The sequence below is a fragment of the Stegodyphus dumicola genome, chromosome 6, assembly GCF_044657685.1.
Source record: "Stegodyphus dumicola isolate Sdum_Otavi_A_Nest chromosome 6, ASM4465768v1".
NCBI classification, from domain to species: Eukaryota; Metazoa; Arthropoda; class Arachnida; order Araneae; family Eresidae; genus Stegodyphus; species Stegodyphus dumicola.
Window position 1 is genome coordinate 184,388,607 of NC_140773.1, and position 18,604 is coordinate 184,407,210.

General features: G+C 29.6%; 1 protein-coding gene across 7 annotated transcripts in view; it reads right to left on the reverse strand.

The window, feature by feature from the left end:
- The window catches only part of LOC118179943 (F-box only protein 7-like), a 70,050-nt gene that overhangs the window by 20,463 nt on the left and 30,983 nt on the right, over positions 1-18,604 (reverse strand). For 3 of the 7 annotated variants that reach the window (XM_085819264.1, XM_085819261.1, XM_085819267.1), the window contains 3 exons: positions 12,693-12,819; positions 12,282-12,352; positions 3,190-3,313 (listed from right to left, as the gene is read on the reverse strand). In XM_085819264.1, the coding sequence (XP_085675390.1) occupies positions 3,190-3,313; positions 12,282-12,352; positions 12,693-12,819 (322 nt within the window). Of the gene's footprint in view, positions 1-62; positions 612-3,189; positions 3,314-12,281; positions 12,353-12,692; positions 12,820-18,604 lie in introns of those variants that run through there. The other 4 variants (XM_085819263.1, XM_085819262.1, XM_085819265.1 and 1 more) reach the window with 4 other exon arrangements.

Consider the following 18,604-nt stretch of genomic DNA (forward strand, 5'->3'; position numbering starts at 1 on the left):
TCTGTTATTTATACATTTCAATATGAAATGAGATCTAGTTTAAATTCAATGTTAATATATATCTATAAATTAATGACACTTATATATGCTTTATTATTCAATTTTACATTCTTATTTACTCTAAAAGATGTCTTTCCTAAGGGACACAAATTACATAAATGAAAAGGGACTCAATATATGAGAATCAAAGCTCTGTCAGCATAACTGCACAATTCAAGGCTTTTTATATAAATTATTTTTTGAAAAGATATGAATATTTCCCTTACAGCAAAATTCAGCTCACTGAAACTTGTTCATATTCGCAGGGATCTAAAAGCTACTGATAAAGATAAGCACAAAATCTCATAATGAAACTTATTCCCGAAGCTCTAAACAGTAGCATTTTTCTTTGTATAATCCAAATATACAAATAAATGTAAATGTTTGTATGTAGAGTTTTGACAGTTGAGGAATTTTATGTATTCATTTTTAAGAAAAATAACTGCTGCAGATTACAGTAAAATTATACACTATATTACAGTCAAAAGACGTTAATCCGGACTCGTCGGGACTTCGGCAATTCCGGATTATAGATCATCAGCCTAAATCTCGTAAGATGGCATGCAGAAATTCTAAAATTAAAAATATGAAACTGTAATTTATGAAATAAAGAACAAGTATGATCTAAAGGGTATCAAAATTTACACACACACACACACACACACACAAAAAAAAAAAAAAAAAAAAAAAAAAAAAAAAAAAAAGCAAGCTTAATATTTATTTGTTTACTTTATTAAACATTTCTTTCAATGTAAGTTGTTTAAGTTGCTTCGTTTTATGTGATAATACTTTCTCTTTAATTCTATAAACAGACATAATTTCTTGTTCAGTTACAAAGTTCCGCTGTTCAAGTCCCGTAATTGCTGAGCCGAGAATACCGACTAACTTGTCAATCGAAATTTTTTCTTTTTCACTAACCTCTCTGTCACCTTCTTCATGTCTTTATCCATTTTTTGCAGCAATTCCACTTTGTGTTTGATGGACATCGAAACATACTTTCATTTTGTAGATCCTTTGGGAGCTCCAGCATCGGAAATACTATTTGACATAATCGAAAGTTCAAGTTTACTTTTATAAAATTGCTCTTACAGTCTGCAAAAAATAATAAGCCGGATCCAAATCGAAGATTAAGGAACAACGCAATCATCAACATTAACTGAAATAGATAATTAGATAATTTTAGCTTATACTGTCCGTTATACATAAAAAGCACACACGAAAACGTATTCTGCCCTTGGGCACACGCATATGTGCACGCGTAAACGCTTATGCGCATGTGTCAATGCGGTGCATGCGCAGAAAGTTTTTAGCTTTGAGGTCTGGATTATAGATCATTCCGGATTATGGGTGTCCGAATTAACGAATTTTGACTGTATTAAAATTAATTTAAAATAAATATAATTGTAATTCTTTGTTCAAAGTAAAAAAATTAAATTGCTGTAAAACAAATCAAATACAATAGATTGTCTTTGCATGTTTTTTCTTACATGAATTCAATGTGCAGTAAAAACTATTCAAAACACAAAATTTGAAGCATGCTTAAAAAATGAACACCATGAGACTGGCTTGAAATATTTCCCATTTCAAAACCATTTTACAAAATACAGTCACTACAGAGGACAACTTGAAGGATAAATCAAAGGAAAACTGGAAATGTTTCACAAAAAAAAAAAAAAAAAAAAAAAAAAAAAACTATGGGCATAATTTCATGTAAGTGTTCTGAACATGAAATGTTTGCACTTAATTTAATTTCATAAAAATAACTTCAGCAGGTCTTGATTTCAAATCATATAAAATGACTGTTTCTATATAATTTGTATAATAAAAAAAGATCAGATGTTCATCAGTTGGGTAGTGGATATACTACTGAAGGCTGATAAGTTCATCCTAGCTTTGATTCACAGCAAACAGATTGGCTCCATGTGGTTTTTATCCCATGTGTAATATGAATATAAGCCAATATCCATATGGGCATGCTCTAGAAAACATTTAGTCCTTGTATGCCTTGCCAAATTAATTAACCAATGAATAATTTTTCTGGGATTTAAACACATTCTGAGAAAATCTCATTTGGATTTAGATTATGGCAAAAAACATAAAAGCCATTTGTCTAAGGAAAGGAATATCTTCACCGATAGCTAAGAAACAGGCTCATATTCATGTTAACAAGGGTAAAAACTCCCATACATTGTACACTTTAATGTGAACCTGAACTACCAGTGTTCAGCAGTTTTACCACTCAGCTGCTAGTTGGCACAATTCTGAAAGGAAAGAACTAACATATGAAACTACCATGTATATTTTTTTTTACTTAATCAGTTTCCTAAAAAATATTTTATAAAATTTAAGGATTGATACTTGCTAATAACTTAAAAAAAAGCAATATAAGACTTTAATAATCTATATTAAACATTGAGATGCAGCTAGACACAAGTGTTAACACTGCTATAAAAATAACAGTACTTTCTGATTATCTATACCCCACCTAAAAAGTCTTGAAAAAGTATTCATGAGGCAAAGCAATATGTCACTAAAACAGTTATGTGGCAACCCATGATTATTGCCAAAAAGTATTTACGTGCCAACACCGGTATGCATACAGCTTGTGTTTGTTTTGTCAGCATGCAGTGTTAATGCAGTATGGTGCTGAGTTTGTGCAATTTTGTGATTTTTTTATATGAAAAACAGATAGCTATGTACATGGAGAGAACAAAAGTGCAAAAAGGAAACCCAGGTACACACATAACACATTTGCTTTGCTCAGTAAAAAAAGCTAAAAATCTCTGATGTTTTTAGTTTTGGCCAGTGTGAAAAGCTGAAAAATCTCTGATAATGGGTAATGCCCTTTGCACATTATCTTAGCAAAAAATTAGCAGCCAATGAGTTCGGGACATTTCATTGCAGATGCAGATAATAAAAAAGTACTAAAATAACTCTAAATATGTTTAACATATTCATACTTTTCATCTGTACATAAATATATGCTTATTTCTCACTTATATTTAAATATTCACTATAATTATTACCAACAAGAAACACATTTAGAACTCATTCATAACTTTTAAAACATTATTTCAAATCTAAAATGTGAATATATTAAACATCAGCTATTTTTCTTTTATACATGTACTAAAAATACTAAGTTCTCACCTATATTTAAGTCTACATTATAATCAGGACCAACTGGAAAAAATACTGGTATGTTATATGGATGATATAAAGGTGGATGGCTTGTAGATCTCTTTCTCTTCTTTAAATATTCTTTTTTGTAACGCTATAAAACAATTATAGTTTAGACATACACAAAATGGGTAAAATATGCATAAGGTTTAAAACTTCAGGGGGGGGAAGAAAGAGAGGATACAAGTAATCATTTCTATTTATTTTATTTACAATTTTTAAGTAGAATTATTACATTCTTTTATTTTTCTGTGTTTGTGTGTGTATATATAAACCTTGATTTAGAATATGTCAAAGACCATGGAAAATTATTGCTAACTTGAACCAACTAAGTTTCAGTTTTGAAACCTGATTGTAAAAAAATATTTTGCACAACATTAAAAATTGTAATTGCATTTACCTATAATTGAACTATTTTTTTGTTTGTTTTTATTTAAAAACACATAACCAAGCCAGTCTTTAAAATAATAATATAGCTTTTTTTTTTTTTTTTTTTTTAAAGATTTTAAATCACTACCCATTTATCAACATTGGCAAATGTGTTAAAATTAGTTGCTTAGTTGCTTTATAAACATTATTAAATGCATTGAAAATTGTCTTACATCACAAAGTACATTTTTACTACACTGTGAGTCATAGTTTATGCTATTATAAATACACATACGAGTTACTTTAAGAAAAACTAAAACAGCAAAGTTGGAGCAAAATATAGTACAAAATTCAAAACCCAGGCATCGAATATTTGGACTACTAGCAAAAATTCTTTTTATATTATTTGTTTTGCTTATAAAGTTTAGAAATGGAATACAGTCAAAAGTCGTTAATTCGGACACCCATAATCCGTACCTCAAAGCTACAAACTTTCTGCGCATGCCTCGCATTGACGCATGTGTGTAAGACCTTTACGGCTGCGAATATGCGTGTGCGCATGCGCATAATACGTGTACCCATGCGCGTTTAATGTATAATGGACGGTATAAGCTAAGCTAAAATTATCTAATTCAGTTAATGTTGCAAATTGCATTGTTCCTTAATCTTTGAATTGGATCCTGCTTATTATTTTTTGCAGACTGTTAGAGCAATTTTATACAAGTAAGCTTGAAGTTTCGATTATGTCAAATAGAATTTCCGATATACATTTACTAATATGTAAAGGATCTACAAAGCGAAAGTATGTTTTGAAGTCCATTAAACAAAAAGTGGAATTGCTGCAAAAAATGGATAAAGTCATATTTTTCATTTCTCTAACCATTCCGAAATCTGTTTATCAATTTCACACTGCTCTGCGGCGGCAGTCGCAGAGCAGCATGTCAATCTCCTTTTTAACTCATTCCTTTCGATGTTCTAGTTCATGTTCTGGTTGTTTAAAAATGCCTAGAACGAGGTATCTTACATTAGAAGAAGCCCTTCAAAGATTTTTTGATGAAGAAACAAACGATGATAATGTTAATAATGACCAGAATGAAACTGATATTATTGTTGTTCCCCCAGAAATTGCAAAAGCTAGTCACAAAGAAGAAAGGAATGGCAATGTTTTAAATAATGATTATGATATTTTACCAAATGATACTGCTGGGGAAGTTGAAATTCACGTAAGAAGTAAGTTTCAGCCTTCTAAAAGCAGTCATACTAAAAAGTTTAAAAAGCAGAACACTGAAATTTTGAAGTAGATAAAAAAAGGAACTGTTAGTTATGTCTCAGGAAGAACATGAAGAAAGAGATAGAAGAGAAATTATAAAAGACAAAATACAAGGTAAAACTAGTGCGCAGATTTTCGATTTTCTTTTTGGTTTAGACATTTACTCTCTTCTCATTGAACAAACAAATATATACGCTCAGCAAAAAAGAGAAGATTTATTGGAATATTATTGCTTACAAGATACCATTCTTGACCTCAAGGAAAAATGTATTGGTCTTTTGATAAGGACATTTCTGTTCCTGTTGTACAAGAATCGATAGCACGTTTGCAGTACAGGAATATGAAGCAGAATTTGCATTTGACAATAGTCAAATTGACAATACTGATAAATTATATGAGGTGAGACAGTATCTAAACTTACTAAATATCACCACTTTTTACTACTGGAAATATAAAGTCTCTTTTAGATTTCAGACACGAGAATGCATTATTCCTTTTGCAAACTCCTATTGAGAGTGTAGAATAAGCCAGAAATAGATCAGCAACAGGAAGACCTAGTAAATTCAGCATTCAAAAACCATTGCATGGAGATGGTAGACATTTTATCATAAAGTCTGTTGATAACAAAAGACTTTGTTGTAAAGAGTATCATAGCCAGACTTTTTACAGATGCAAAGTATGTAATGTAGCTTTACATCATGATTGTAATCAAGCTTTTCATGCTTGAATCTTTCAGTTGAAATAATCTGTATTTGTAAAAGAAATACAATGTATATTTTAATATTAAATTAATTACAAGTAAAGTGATTTGTAGATTTATAAAACGTTATACAGCTAAAAAGTAATCCTGCGCTCCACTCAAAAGAAACATCACACAAGTACAATCCTACTCACTAAACATCCGTAGTCTTATTCTGCTGACGTTGCGCGAACGCAACACTCGCTTTTTCCACAAGTAAGAGCATATTTTTAATTTTCAATGTAAATTTATGTTATAAATGCTTAATTTAATATTTGTTATTATTTTCATGAGAAAAGAAACATTCCTTGTAGTTATGGCGGTTAATGGGTTAAATAAAAGAACATGGATGTTACAAACATTAATAAATGAGTGGTTTGAAAATCATTTCATATCCAAGCTTGGACACATTTGATTTGGTTGGTTTACCAGATGATGTAAAAATTGTCCCGATTAAGGATGACTGTTTGGCTCATACATCACTTAAACTTTTAAAAAAAGATAAAATCTTCATCTTATTCTTTTCACTACATTATACATTCATCATTTAACCAATGGCTATTGAAGTGTATGCAGATATAAAGTACTCAATTTATAAACCATGCAAAATTTTCTGAAATCCATTCAAGAATTAATACTTCAACATTAAATCTGCTATGTCGAGCACTGGTCATGGGAGGATAAGTCAGCAGTTGTTTTGACATTTATGGGCAGCAGCAATATTTCATGGTAATGATCATCATAGCTGCAAATCTGAAAGTTTCTGCATATCACAAGCAAAATGCGAAGAAATATGAAAAACTGATAATAAAGGAAGATAATATAACAGTTCTTCACTGCGATCACAATGTGTTCATCATAAATCATCTAACTGACAGAAAATTCTGTAGTATACTTTTAAATCATGATATGGCTACCAATACTGAAGAAATTCACAAACAGTTGTTGAAATAAAAAGATTTCAATCGGCAGTTTCAGAGAAATTCTCGACACAGGAATGAAACTTTGTAATTGATCAAGAAATTGTGTCTATCTATAAAATTAAAGAAAAAAAAATATTAGAACAAAAAAGAACAGCTCAAATAGCTTACACACTGAAAGAAATATTTAATAAAACAAACATAGAGCTTTGTTTTTGTAAATTTTGATTCCCTTCATATCTTAAATGTTTTATTATTTCATAACAAACTACAGTACAAAATTCGAAATTCCGGATTTGGGATTTTTCCAGATATTAGATCATCATTTTAAATCTAGTAAGATGGCATGTAGAAATTATAAAATTAAAAAGAATTAAAAATATGAAATAATAAAGCATTTATGATCTAAAGGGTATCAAAATTTACAAAAAAAAAAAAAAAAAAAAGAGCTCAATATTTATTTGTTTACCTTAGTAAACATTTCTTTCAATGTAAGTTGTTTTGGTTGCTTCGTTTTTTGTGATAATACTTTCACTTTAGTTCTGTAGACAGACAATCTCTTGTTCAGTTACATTGCTGAAGTCCTGTAACTGCTGTTTTGAGAATTCTGACTAACTTGTCAATCGAAATTTTCTCGTTTTTCAGTAACTTCTCTGTTACTTCTACACTATCGGTATTTTCTGGATCTAGAACCATACTACAAATTTCTATATTCATTAATTGATTGATGATTGAGAAGCATTATCATCCCAATAAAAAACTTCTTTTATATCATCTTCATTTATTACCGCTTCTCCACATTTCTTTACAAAATCTGTTAATTGGAAAAATTTCACCTTTATTTTACGATATCCGAAAACCTTTAAAGTTAGCGGCTATCATCATCAAATTTGGCTATGCATCATGAGCTTGGCAACTCGCAACAAGTTGTTCCGCTAAATTTTATCTTGCTTCTATTGCTTATTGAGACAATTAAGCCAGAATTGTATTAGTTTAGTTATTCATTATACTTATGTCTATTTCTTGAACATACTTAAGGCTTATCAGAGTTCTGAATAAATAAATTCCCACATATACTTAAGCCTTATTGAGGGCCGGTGCTAGATATCTTATCGCCTAATGCAGTCTCTGTGGGTCCTAAATTCTGTGACTTGGTGCGGCCATATGAGCCCTGGCACTGGTTCTGGGTTTATGTGAATAACAAATCAGTTGTTCTTAACTCGAATACCCCTAAATGTAATTTTTGGGTCTATGAGTGTCATCAACAAAATTTATTTTTAGCATATGGAAAGAAATTTTTGGTAAATTTTTCCTCGTCAACATTTTTTAGCACATTTAACTTAAATCTGTAATCATCGCCAGGCGTAATGTCAACATAAAAGGTTACCATACACCTTTATTATTCAATTACTAACATAAAAAAATTGTTACGCATCGCTACATGACTCAATTTGTCATGTTTTGATAAGCATGCGGTGATGAAAGGAAAGTATAATAAATACTGATTCGCCATGTTGGCATCAGAGCAATGATGTATCTATGTGGAATGTCTGGGTTTGAGATGTATGCCAAGCACATACGCACGCAGCAACGGAGCCAAATTACTGATCATAAAAATTTACGCTAAAATGATTGTTTCTAGTGTCAAAGTGAAATAAAGAATCAGAACTCTACTGATATTTTATTATATGCGGAAGGGAGAATCAAATGCGCATGCGTAAAGCCTACGAGAAAAAACGTTGTTGGTTGTTTTGAGGTCCAGATTTTAGATCATTCCGGATTTTGGACTTTGTACTGTACTTCATATTTTTAATTTGATAATTTCTAGATTCATTTTACTAGACCTGAATTGAAGATCTAAATTCTGAAAATTTCAAAATCTGGAATTACTGATTCAGCCAAATCTCAGCCTTGAACTTTATCATCATTTAATTAAATTTTAGAACTGCATGTGATGTTTGAAAACATGAAATAGATGACACCTGTCACAAAATATACATTAATTGGCTTAGTTTCATACATTTCAAATGAGAACAATGAAAGAAATCAGGAATTGGTGCATGTATATTTATACAGACGTAATGTCTTTATGTGACCTTTATTTTTGCAATCATTAGTCATACACATATTTCGTATATCAAAATACTTTTACATCATTCAAATATTCATGTTCTAGGATTTTTAAATTTAAAAAATCAACTTTGTTAAAATAACAAGATGCAAAAAAAAAAAAATAATCTCCAGGTATTTTTAAATAATATTTAAATAATACTTCTGTTCAGTAAAAGTTTATACTCATTTATAAAAAATTAAACACAAACACTGACTTAAATCCTGTATTACAAAAATTGTTTGAGATATTTAATCTTAAAATCTGTAATGATACTCAGGAGCCATATACAAACTGAACAGCAAAATGTCTGCATTTTGTATATAACTGAAAATGAAAACCAGTTTTAGAAAAAGGTTTCTGATGTTAAGTGGCAAGCATTGCTATGGAAATTGTTGTGAAAAGTATTTATTAATATATTTTTTAAAAAAGGAGATCCTATTCACAGGAGCTTTCGAATATATTTTCCAGAAGACAGTGGTAGACTTCAATATTGACATACAGCCAACTTGTAACATTACTTGCATAAATTAAAAATGAAACATACTTCTAGTTTAATGATTTTTTTTATGATTCTAAAGTAATAAAACTACATGATAATATTAAAAATGTGTTTTAGAAACATTACACAGAAAACTAAGAAACTACTTGTGTGAAAATTCGGTACTCGTGTAATTATGTGATCTACCCCTTTATTTATTTATTTTTAGATGGTTGCATTAATATTGATTATTATTTTAACCATTTCTTTTTCCGTCATTTTATTACATGTTCAAATTAAAAAATAGCATAAAACAAAAAGTGGTAGATCGCATATTTATATGATTACCAAAAACATTTCATCATACCATATGTAGTAAAATTATAAATTAAAGAATAAATTAATAGCAAATCACAAAAAAAATTTACTGAATGACATTAAAGGGAAAAAAATCAACCATAAGTAGCAAAATTATAAATTAAAGCATAAATGAATAGTAAATTATAAAAGAATATTACTGAATGTTATTAAAGAAGAAAAAATCAATCTCAAATTTATAATTCAATTGATTAATCAAAGTATGTATGTTAAAACTCCCAAATTTTGAAAATTTTGGCTAATTCTTGTCACATGGGAATCAAAACTTTTGTGTTTTGTTTTTTGTAATGAGTATAAACTGTTATTAAATACAACTGTAGAGGCTGTATAAAAATATAAATTTTCACAAAATTGATTTCTTAGCTAACAAACACATCATACCTGCCAACCATAAAATGAAAACACTGGAGGTTCCAAAAGGTTTCCGTGCTACGCGACAGCTTCATTTTAAAACTCAAAATTGATTTAAATTTGCTTTATAACATGATTCAGTTTTAAGCTTTATAACATGATTCAGTTTCAGTTAACAAGATTCTGACATATAATATATTAATATTTGATTACAAATTCTAAATTCTATTGTCTTTGGCTGATTTCATTTTGTAAATTTCTTAAACTTTTATACTGAGAAAATTCCGAGTAGGGAAGGAAAGCTTTAATTTATCAAAATACTTTTAAATATGATGAATATAAAATTATTTGAAGTGCATGTTTTTCTTGTTTTCTACTCCGAAAGGACCTAATGACTTTACATATTGTTGTAAAACAAAATTAAGTACAAATATTTAATGATTAAACATTTGGCTGAATATCAAATAACATTTAATAAGAAAAAATATGCTAAATATCAGTAGGAATAGGGAAATTTTCTGAAAACCACTTTAACTAATGGCTAAAAAGTAAGTTTAGTAAAGACTAAAAATTAAAAAACCAGAAGATTCAGTGAGCTACAGGGAATCGAGAGATGCGTAAAAAAACCTATAGAGCTGGCAGCTATGTAACATACCTACAGAGATGCACATGCACACATAATTCTGTTGCTGTGACAATCTCTAAAAATGACTGGTATCTCTGAGAGAATAAATATATATTTAAATTAAAAATTATATTTTTCTTCAAGAGGACTGCTCTCTAATCTGATCAAAACCCCCAAATATGTGATGGCCTCCCAAATCTCAAATTTTACTACTGAATTAAAATACTTTACGCACAAAATACATCAACAAATTAAGCTTTTAAATAATTAATCACTAATTTTATCATAGTGTGATTTGTAATACATGTATAACATACAAACTACACTATAGCCTTATATAAATCATACATCACATTTCTATAAAGTTTACATTAATATTTTCATTTTCTAGGGATACAGTTAGTAATATCTAACAAATCAATGCTCAAGTAGTGTCAATGCAGTTTGCATTTTTCATAAGTAAGCAATAAGTTGCATTTATTTTGAAACTGACTGTTCAGGGCACGTAAGCACGAGTTTCTAACCTTAAATTTTGTAAATATTAAATGATTAAGACGCAAGAGAAACACATCAACATGGAAAATAAAACAGGCAGCTCGACAACCTTGAATTCAGCATAGATTTTTTAAAATCCCAAACGATATCGAGGGCAAAACGGCTTCCCCTTGATCAGGAGCAAAAAATTCTGCAAAAGCAAGAAAACTAACGCAAGCTGGACTGCTCTGCATTTCCCTAAAAATTCCAATAACGATACAATTTTGTTTAAAAGCTGATAGTAATAACATATACAGTACAAAATACGAAATCCAGATTGATCTTAATATTCAGATCTCCCGATCACTACCATCCCCCTTTTTATAAATTTTTGCGAAAAGGGAGAAATTCTGAATGAGAGTATCATATACTTAATGTGTCATACATGCACAGTAGCCATTTTTTCATAATAAAGCATGTGGAGAGCCCTGATTGTTAATTTCACTTAAGCACTAAATAAAACACCTCCATGCTGAAACGCATTTATTATTATAAATCTGTACGATCAATAATTTGGCTCTGTAGCTAATTTATTCCTTGGTTGGAAACCTAATCTAAAACCAAAATATTATATCAGTTTACTGCTAATGTTTTACCTACTGAATATTATACAACCCTATGCCAAGCTGGCGAATCATTTTTTTATTATGTTTTGCTTGCATCACCACATGACTATGAATTCTACTGCAGCTTGAGAAATGATTCATGCAACAATGTCTGAAACAATTTTTATTTTAAATATCAGTAATTGAATATCAAACAGCATGACAACCTTTTATTCTGATGTTACAACTGGGGACAATTACAAACTTCAGCAGCCAACTGCAAAAGGAGAAGTAAAGTATGTATGTTGACAAGGAGAAATTTCTAAAACTATATTTTGCAAATGATATTCATAGGGCACTTAGTGCTGTTTGAATTAAGAATAACTGATTAGTTGTTTTGACAAGTTTTAAGGGTACTTTTTTGTTATACACCTGCCACACTTTTTGGCACCTAGCAGGTACGATGCACAGATTTTAATCATATGAAATAGTACACAAAAAAAAATTCTCTTAAATATTTGATGTTTTTTGAAAATATTTATTTCTAAACTGAAATGTTCAAGTCCCATATAAATCATATATATGAGTAAGATCGTAGTGTATTTTTAGATAGCCACCTTTCATCTAAAAGACTAATATGTTTAAAACATTTCTGGTACGAAAGAAATGGCAGAAAATATATGGATATTGTTACGACAATTCAAAATACAATAATACAGCATGTATAAAAGCATACTTACAACAATAATAAATAAACATACCATTTTCCATGTATTTTTTTCATCAGATTCTGTGGAATCATCAAGAATACCTAAATATAAATATTGTTTTAATTCTCATACAAAAATATGGTGGTTTTAAAGTTGATTGAAGCTCTCTTAAAAGAACTGTGATGCAAGAAACAACATAATGATATAATGCAAAACTGAAGGAAACCATGACTAATTTAACAAGGGCTGATAATAAGGAGCTTTTATGCTCCCTATAAGCAACTGAATATAGATTAAAGCTCTGACCCTTTTTCAACACAGGATTTTAAAAAATATCTACATGTATTTTAGTGATTCAGATATTATTTAAAAATATTAACATGACTGAGCATTTATATAGCACATATTTTAAATTACATTTTTACAGTATAAATTACATACCATGTCCAAAATCTCTTTGATACAGAAATTTCCAAAGGACAGATGAATTGACCAACTTGCTGAAGTCTTTATTAACAGCGGATAAAGAAATAACATCTTTTACTGGAAGAAGCCTCAATATAGAAATCTGGAAATAAAAATATTGCCAATTTGATGAAGAACATTAAGCAAAGAGACAAACTTCAGTTTTCAGAAAGATTGCAGAATAATCATGTCATATGCATGATACTTCCAATTATTAAATTTGGCTATTTTAAGTTCAACTCTTTATAAAAGAAATATATGAAGTGACACTCAAAGAACAATGTAGTTCATTGAAGAACAATGTAGTACAAATTGAGTTAAAACTGTTTTCAACTATTATGCACATGTCATTTTGGAAAAGAGTATCTGAGGAAAGAAACGTTTTTAACCAGAAAAATATGCTACAACCATTTCATTTACAGGATTACACACCTTTTAATCCCACTGTTTTCTTTTATCAAGATATTATAATGACCAATCTATAGCAAATACTGAAAGAAGCTAGAGCTTTCAGAATATTACAAGCATTACAGCAAATGAAAGTGTTTTAAGTAATGTTACTTCAAGGGTGAAAATAATAATTTTTCAATATTTCAAACAGAAATGTGCTATAATTTTTTTCTGTTAATTTTTATAATTCTAATTAATAAGTTTCACAGATATGATACCAAGAAATTTCTAAAAAATACAGATGCATACTTTTGCATGTTTACTCCAAGGATGCATTTTTTTGAGGAAAAAATAAGTACTCAAGTATTTTTGCACAGAAAACATAAAAATAGATATATTGGCTGGGACCATCTATATAAGGAAGTGAATATTTTCTAGTAAAGATGAAAAAATATAGTTGTAATTCCTGGAGGCTTTATTTCAATCATATGATCACTTGAGTCTCAATTACAAATCTAAAGGTTTTATGCAGAATGAACGGCTGGAAGTAACCACAACTTCATACTTAAAAGTAAAATGTTGTTGCAGGCTACAGGTTCATTGACATCTCTTTAAATAACTCCTCCATATAAAAAAGAAATAAATTGACTATTATACAAATTCACAATATGCAGTGCAACAAATAACCTAAAGGAGAATGTGGATATTAAGCAGTTTCTCTTTAGCACAAGAAAAATATCATTACTTTTCAAAATCACTAACAAAATAAACTTTAAATCGCAATTCAGTTAACTCTCTTGAAACATTAAGTCTCACAGCTGATTAATTACTGCTGTCCAACTCTTGGAGCCATATTTATAAAGCTCAGCAAAGGTTCATGGAAACTTCAAGGGGAATCCATTAGAGGGCTTCACAAAACTTGTCACTAAACTCTGTCAAACATATTTGCCTATTATCTCATTTATTTGTACTATTTTTACAATTTAAAAGCTTGCTAAAAAAATTGTTGTTTGACTTCTGAATTAATTTAAAAGCTGCTTGATTCAAAATTCAAAGATTTACAATTCTATATAAGAAATAAATATTTATATAAAAAATATGTAGACACAAATTCGATTACACACAAAATAAACCCTAAAACTGTTACGCTAAGAGCACAACTAAATAAAACAAAACACAATATAACAATACAAAAAAATAAAGGGGCAATTAAATTTAAATATTTTCAAAAATTTACAATAGAATTTCTGAGTTTGAGAAAGATGTGTGAATAGAATCATGATGAATAAAAAGAAGTTTTACAAAATTGCTGTTTCCATATTTATGAATAATTCTGAATAGGATTTAATCTAGAAAGGTGCTGAACATAATAATGTTTATGAAATCACCACATAGGGCAGGGAGAGTAATACAAATTCTTAAAATGCAAGAAAATTGGGAATCTATATGTATAAAGAAGAAAGTTTGCATGTTTGTCCTCTAATAACCTAGTCACTACTATAGCTATCATCACCAAACTTTCTATAATTATTTTCTGGGTCCTGGAAAAGGTCGATGTCCACTTATTTCCAAAAAAGAATAGCTAAAATCAGAAATATTAAATAAAAACTAGAAAATATGATACTTTTTGCCGTTACTTTTCCAGGTAGCCACAGTTTCGCAAGCTGGAGATGAAAATCTGCTTTACTAGTAGCGTCTCCATTCTGCGGGGCTTAAGCTTCAGGCATTTGTTTGTGCAGTGATATGCTTCATTAGCGTAATAGGCTGGCTTCTGCTATACACTCTTGGCAATGTATCTTAAGAGTGAAGATTAAAGACATGTTGTTCTGCTAAATATTGTCAAGCTATGAAGTTAACCCTGACTTATCAGTTTACTTGTGCCTTATATTTATTTAGTGTGATTATTACGGAAGAAAATTTTTTGTTTGGAATGTTCGAAGTCCTATTCATTCTGACGAAATCTATGGACGCATATTATTAACCAATTCAGGACCAGCGTCGCGTATACGCAACACAATAATTCCACTCCTATCAGCCCAGCATCCCGTATATGCGACGCAACGATTCTGCTCCTACGAGCCCAGAGTCCTGTATGCGAGACATTAAAACGGAACGATTTATTTGAATTTTTAAAAGCCAATAAATGGGGCAAAGTGGTAAATGTTTTCACATGGATTGATTCAAGCGGCATTTGACCTTCATGTGTTGGCATTAGTTTCTGTTTTGTGCTTCTGGTTTTTATAGATTGATTGAAATAAACAAATTGGAAATCACGGCTTTTTATAAGTGCGTCTGTGAATTAAAGGGCATTTTTGTTTATTTCGTTAGGATTTTCTTTTTTTATTTATTTATTTTTGTTTTTATTTTTCTATTTATTTTGAAACTTAACATAAGCTTTCTTTGTTAATTAAAAGTAACATTACAACATATTACAGAAGGGGAAAGACTATCAGCTTTCTCAACGCGTAATGAGTCTTGCTCGCATTTCTCAGGAAAGAGCCAGCGTTTTTGTTTTTCTTCTTTGATTTAATAGGTCATTATATATAATGCCTTGAAAGGGCATTATATATAATGACACAGGCATTATATTTTGGTATATAATGTATTTACTTTACATATGACGTACATATTAACGTGATCAGTAACGGATATTCCGCCAGTGGGGGTCTTTCCTTGATCACTTTCCGGTAATCGTGGACGCAGTTTTCGATTTAGAAAATTTCTAATATAAACCTGATGTCACACAATGTTTGAGGATGAAATATTTCTGAGTGTCTTTTGAAGTTCTGTGACATGTGTTGGGTTATATTCAGTTTCATTCCGTTAGCCATGGCTAAGAGACCTACTTAAAAATTTCTCCAAAATCACTGGACACTTCACCTTTTCATCTAACTGGAAAACAGTTTCCGAAAATTTACGTTGACAGAGGAGGTAATAATGGTAGGAGAAGATGCGTTGTGTGCGCTAAAACCAAGGAAAAGCGAAAGCAAACAACGTGTTTTGAGTGTCAAATATGCAATGTAGGACTGTGTGTCGATCCTTGTTTTGAATTATTTCACAGACAGCAGAATTTTTAAACTGGAATTTAATTACCTACAGTTAATTTTTTTTTAAATGTCGTTTTTGTAAATTTTTTTTCATGTTTACAGTATTTATTTCTGTGTGTAAAGTTATGATTTTAGTATTTTGCCTGTTTAATTTATTTCTATTAATGTGATATTTTTTATATTAATACAAATTAAAAACAAGTACACTAAATATGCAATTCAAAAAGTCATAATATCAAAATGCTGATTTTATATGATTTGTTTTGTAAAATTAGGCTCAACTGCTGAAAATGCGCGGGCAAGTGGCGGCGATCCATTTCAGAGGGTCCGGTCCCGTAACTGCCCTTCGTTGTAGCGGCTCTGGTCCTTAAGGGGTTAGAGGAAGTTTTTTCAAAACAAAGCCTGCTTCGTGCACATGAACGCACAGACCATGGTAAAAATGACACACCTGAAATTTTCTAATATAAATAAGTTTTATATTAGAAAATTATGGAACTATAAATATCAATACAACCCTGCAAGAATTTACGACCTTTTTGATTGATGTCTTTCTAATACTGAGCTATGGGAAACAAGTTTTGGTGGTATCTTTTATTTGAATAGACAAAAGTAAATTAAAATGGTCTGAAACTGAAGCTTCAAATGAAAAAATGAATTAAACTGTCACAAATTATACAAATAAATATGCATCAAGTTTTTGATGAATTGAGTTCAATAGGTTTAGTCAGCTAATTATGAAATTTAGAAAAATAAAAATTGTGAAAAAAATGGATACAAAATTTCAGTCATTTCAGAAAAACACATTTCATTGCACAGTGCCATTTAAATGACAGAATACATTTTCAAGCATGTGAGACTCACTGGCAGCAATCAAAAGAATACAGTCAATTATAAGCATCATAAAAAATGGTTTGGAGAAAGAGGTAAACTGGCTGAATCGACAGTAAAAGTACTAAGCTGCAAAATTAATAGTCAACTAAATTGCAGTGAATTTTCCGATACTGTTAAAAATAACAAAGAATTTTTAAACAAAGTTTAGTGATAAAAACATTAGTGTGAAAACATTAGTGTGAACACTAATGATAAATACTAATGAATAATATATTGAGTTACTAAATATTTATTTTAACTCACTGTTGTAATTTGTTAATAACTTCTTTATTTAGCCTTTACAATCTTTCTTTATTTTCCTTTTTTCTTAGGAGTTGCTTTTTCAGGTTTTATTTTCTGTGTGAGTATTTTCTCAAAATTCTTCCGGTTTAAGCAAAAACAATACGGTAAGCCTAGTCATTGGAGGATCGATTACAAATAAAGTGCATGTCTTTTGGATTACTAATAGGTAAGATAATGTAATCAACAACAAGAAAATATAAATATATAACATAGAAAGATGTGGGTAATATTATATATATATATATATATAAGATATATAAAATATAAGAAAATAATAGATAGATATAAAAACTGCATTAGAAAAAAATTGTAAAATGAGTTTAAATTAATTATGGCAAAGCACTCATAATTATTTGGATGAGAGATGCCAGTGAAAAATATGAATTCAAATAAATTTTATAACAGTAAATATAGGATGGAATATCAAACAAAAATACATTAGGAAATAAATGTGAAATAAGGTTAAGTAAATTCATTATTAACCATTACAGAAACCTACAGTGTTAATTCATCAGTATTAACATTAACACATCAACAAAGAATAACGTCTATTTTGAAGAAAGAACAACATGTGTTTCCGCATAAGCTTTTAAGTCCAGAGTAAAAAAATTCCAGATTTCTGAGTTTATCTGAATAACAAATCAGTAATTTTTAATGCAAACAGTACTGATTATTTATGGATACTTTTGGACTATGAATACTTCTAAACATTTATTTTTTTGTATATGTGAAAAAGAAAACACACATACACATTTTGCAGCAATTGACAATGCGAGCCTGAAGTCGATGAAGGTTGCCGTGTTAAATAAATATTTATTGTGGATGCATGAAGCGTAAGCTTTGCAGAACGGAGACACTACTTTTTTTATTTTGAAAATTTTTTACCACTGCTCGCTTTCAAATCCTAGAGTTTGTTAATCAAAAAATTTGAAGTTTTACAATGAAATAAAAATAGCATTACCAAACCTTATATACGTTATTTCCGATTTCAAAAATTTGTGGGACGCGATTTCAGCTATTCCCATCATCATACTACTTTAATCAGCCAAAATATGAATTTAAAACTCTGAAAGTGTTAACCCTCTCACTGCGTACATTTTTTTATCAAAATAGCTTCAAAAATTATGTATCCTTTTTATTACATATTTCAAATCTACATATATTTTAGAGTTAAAATATACAAAAAATTTTTTAAAGATTTTTTTTTTAAATATGGAATTAGATTATAGATAAAGGATGTCAGAATACTGAAATTGAAGAATCATGGTATAAAAGGAA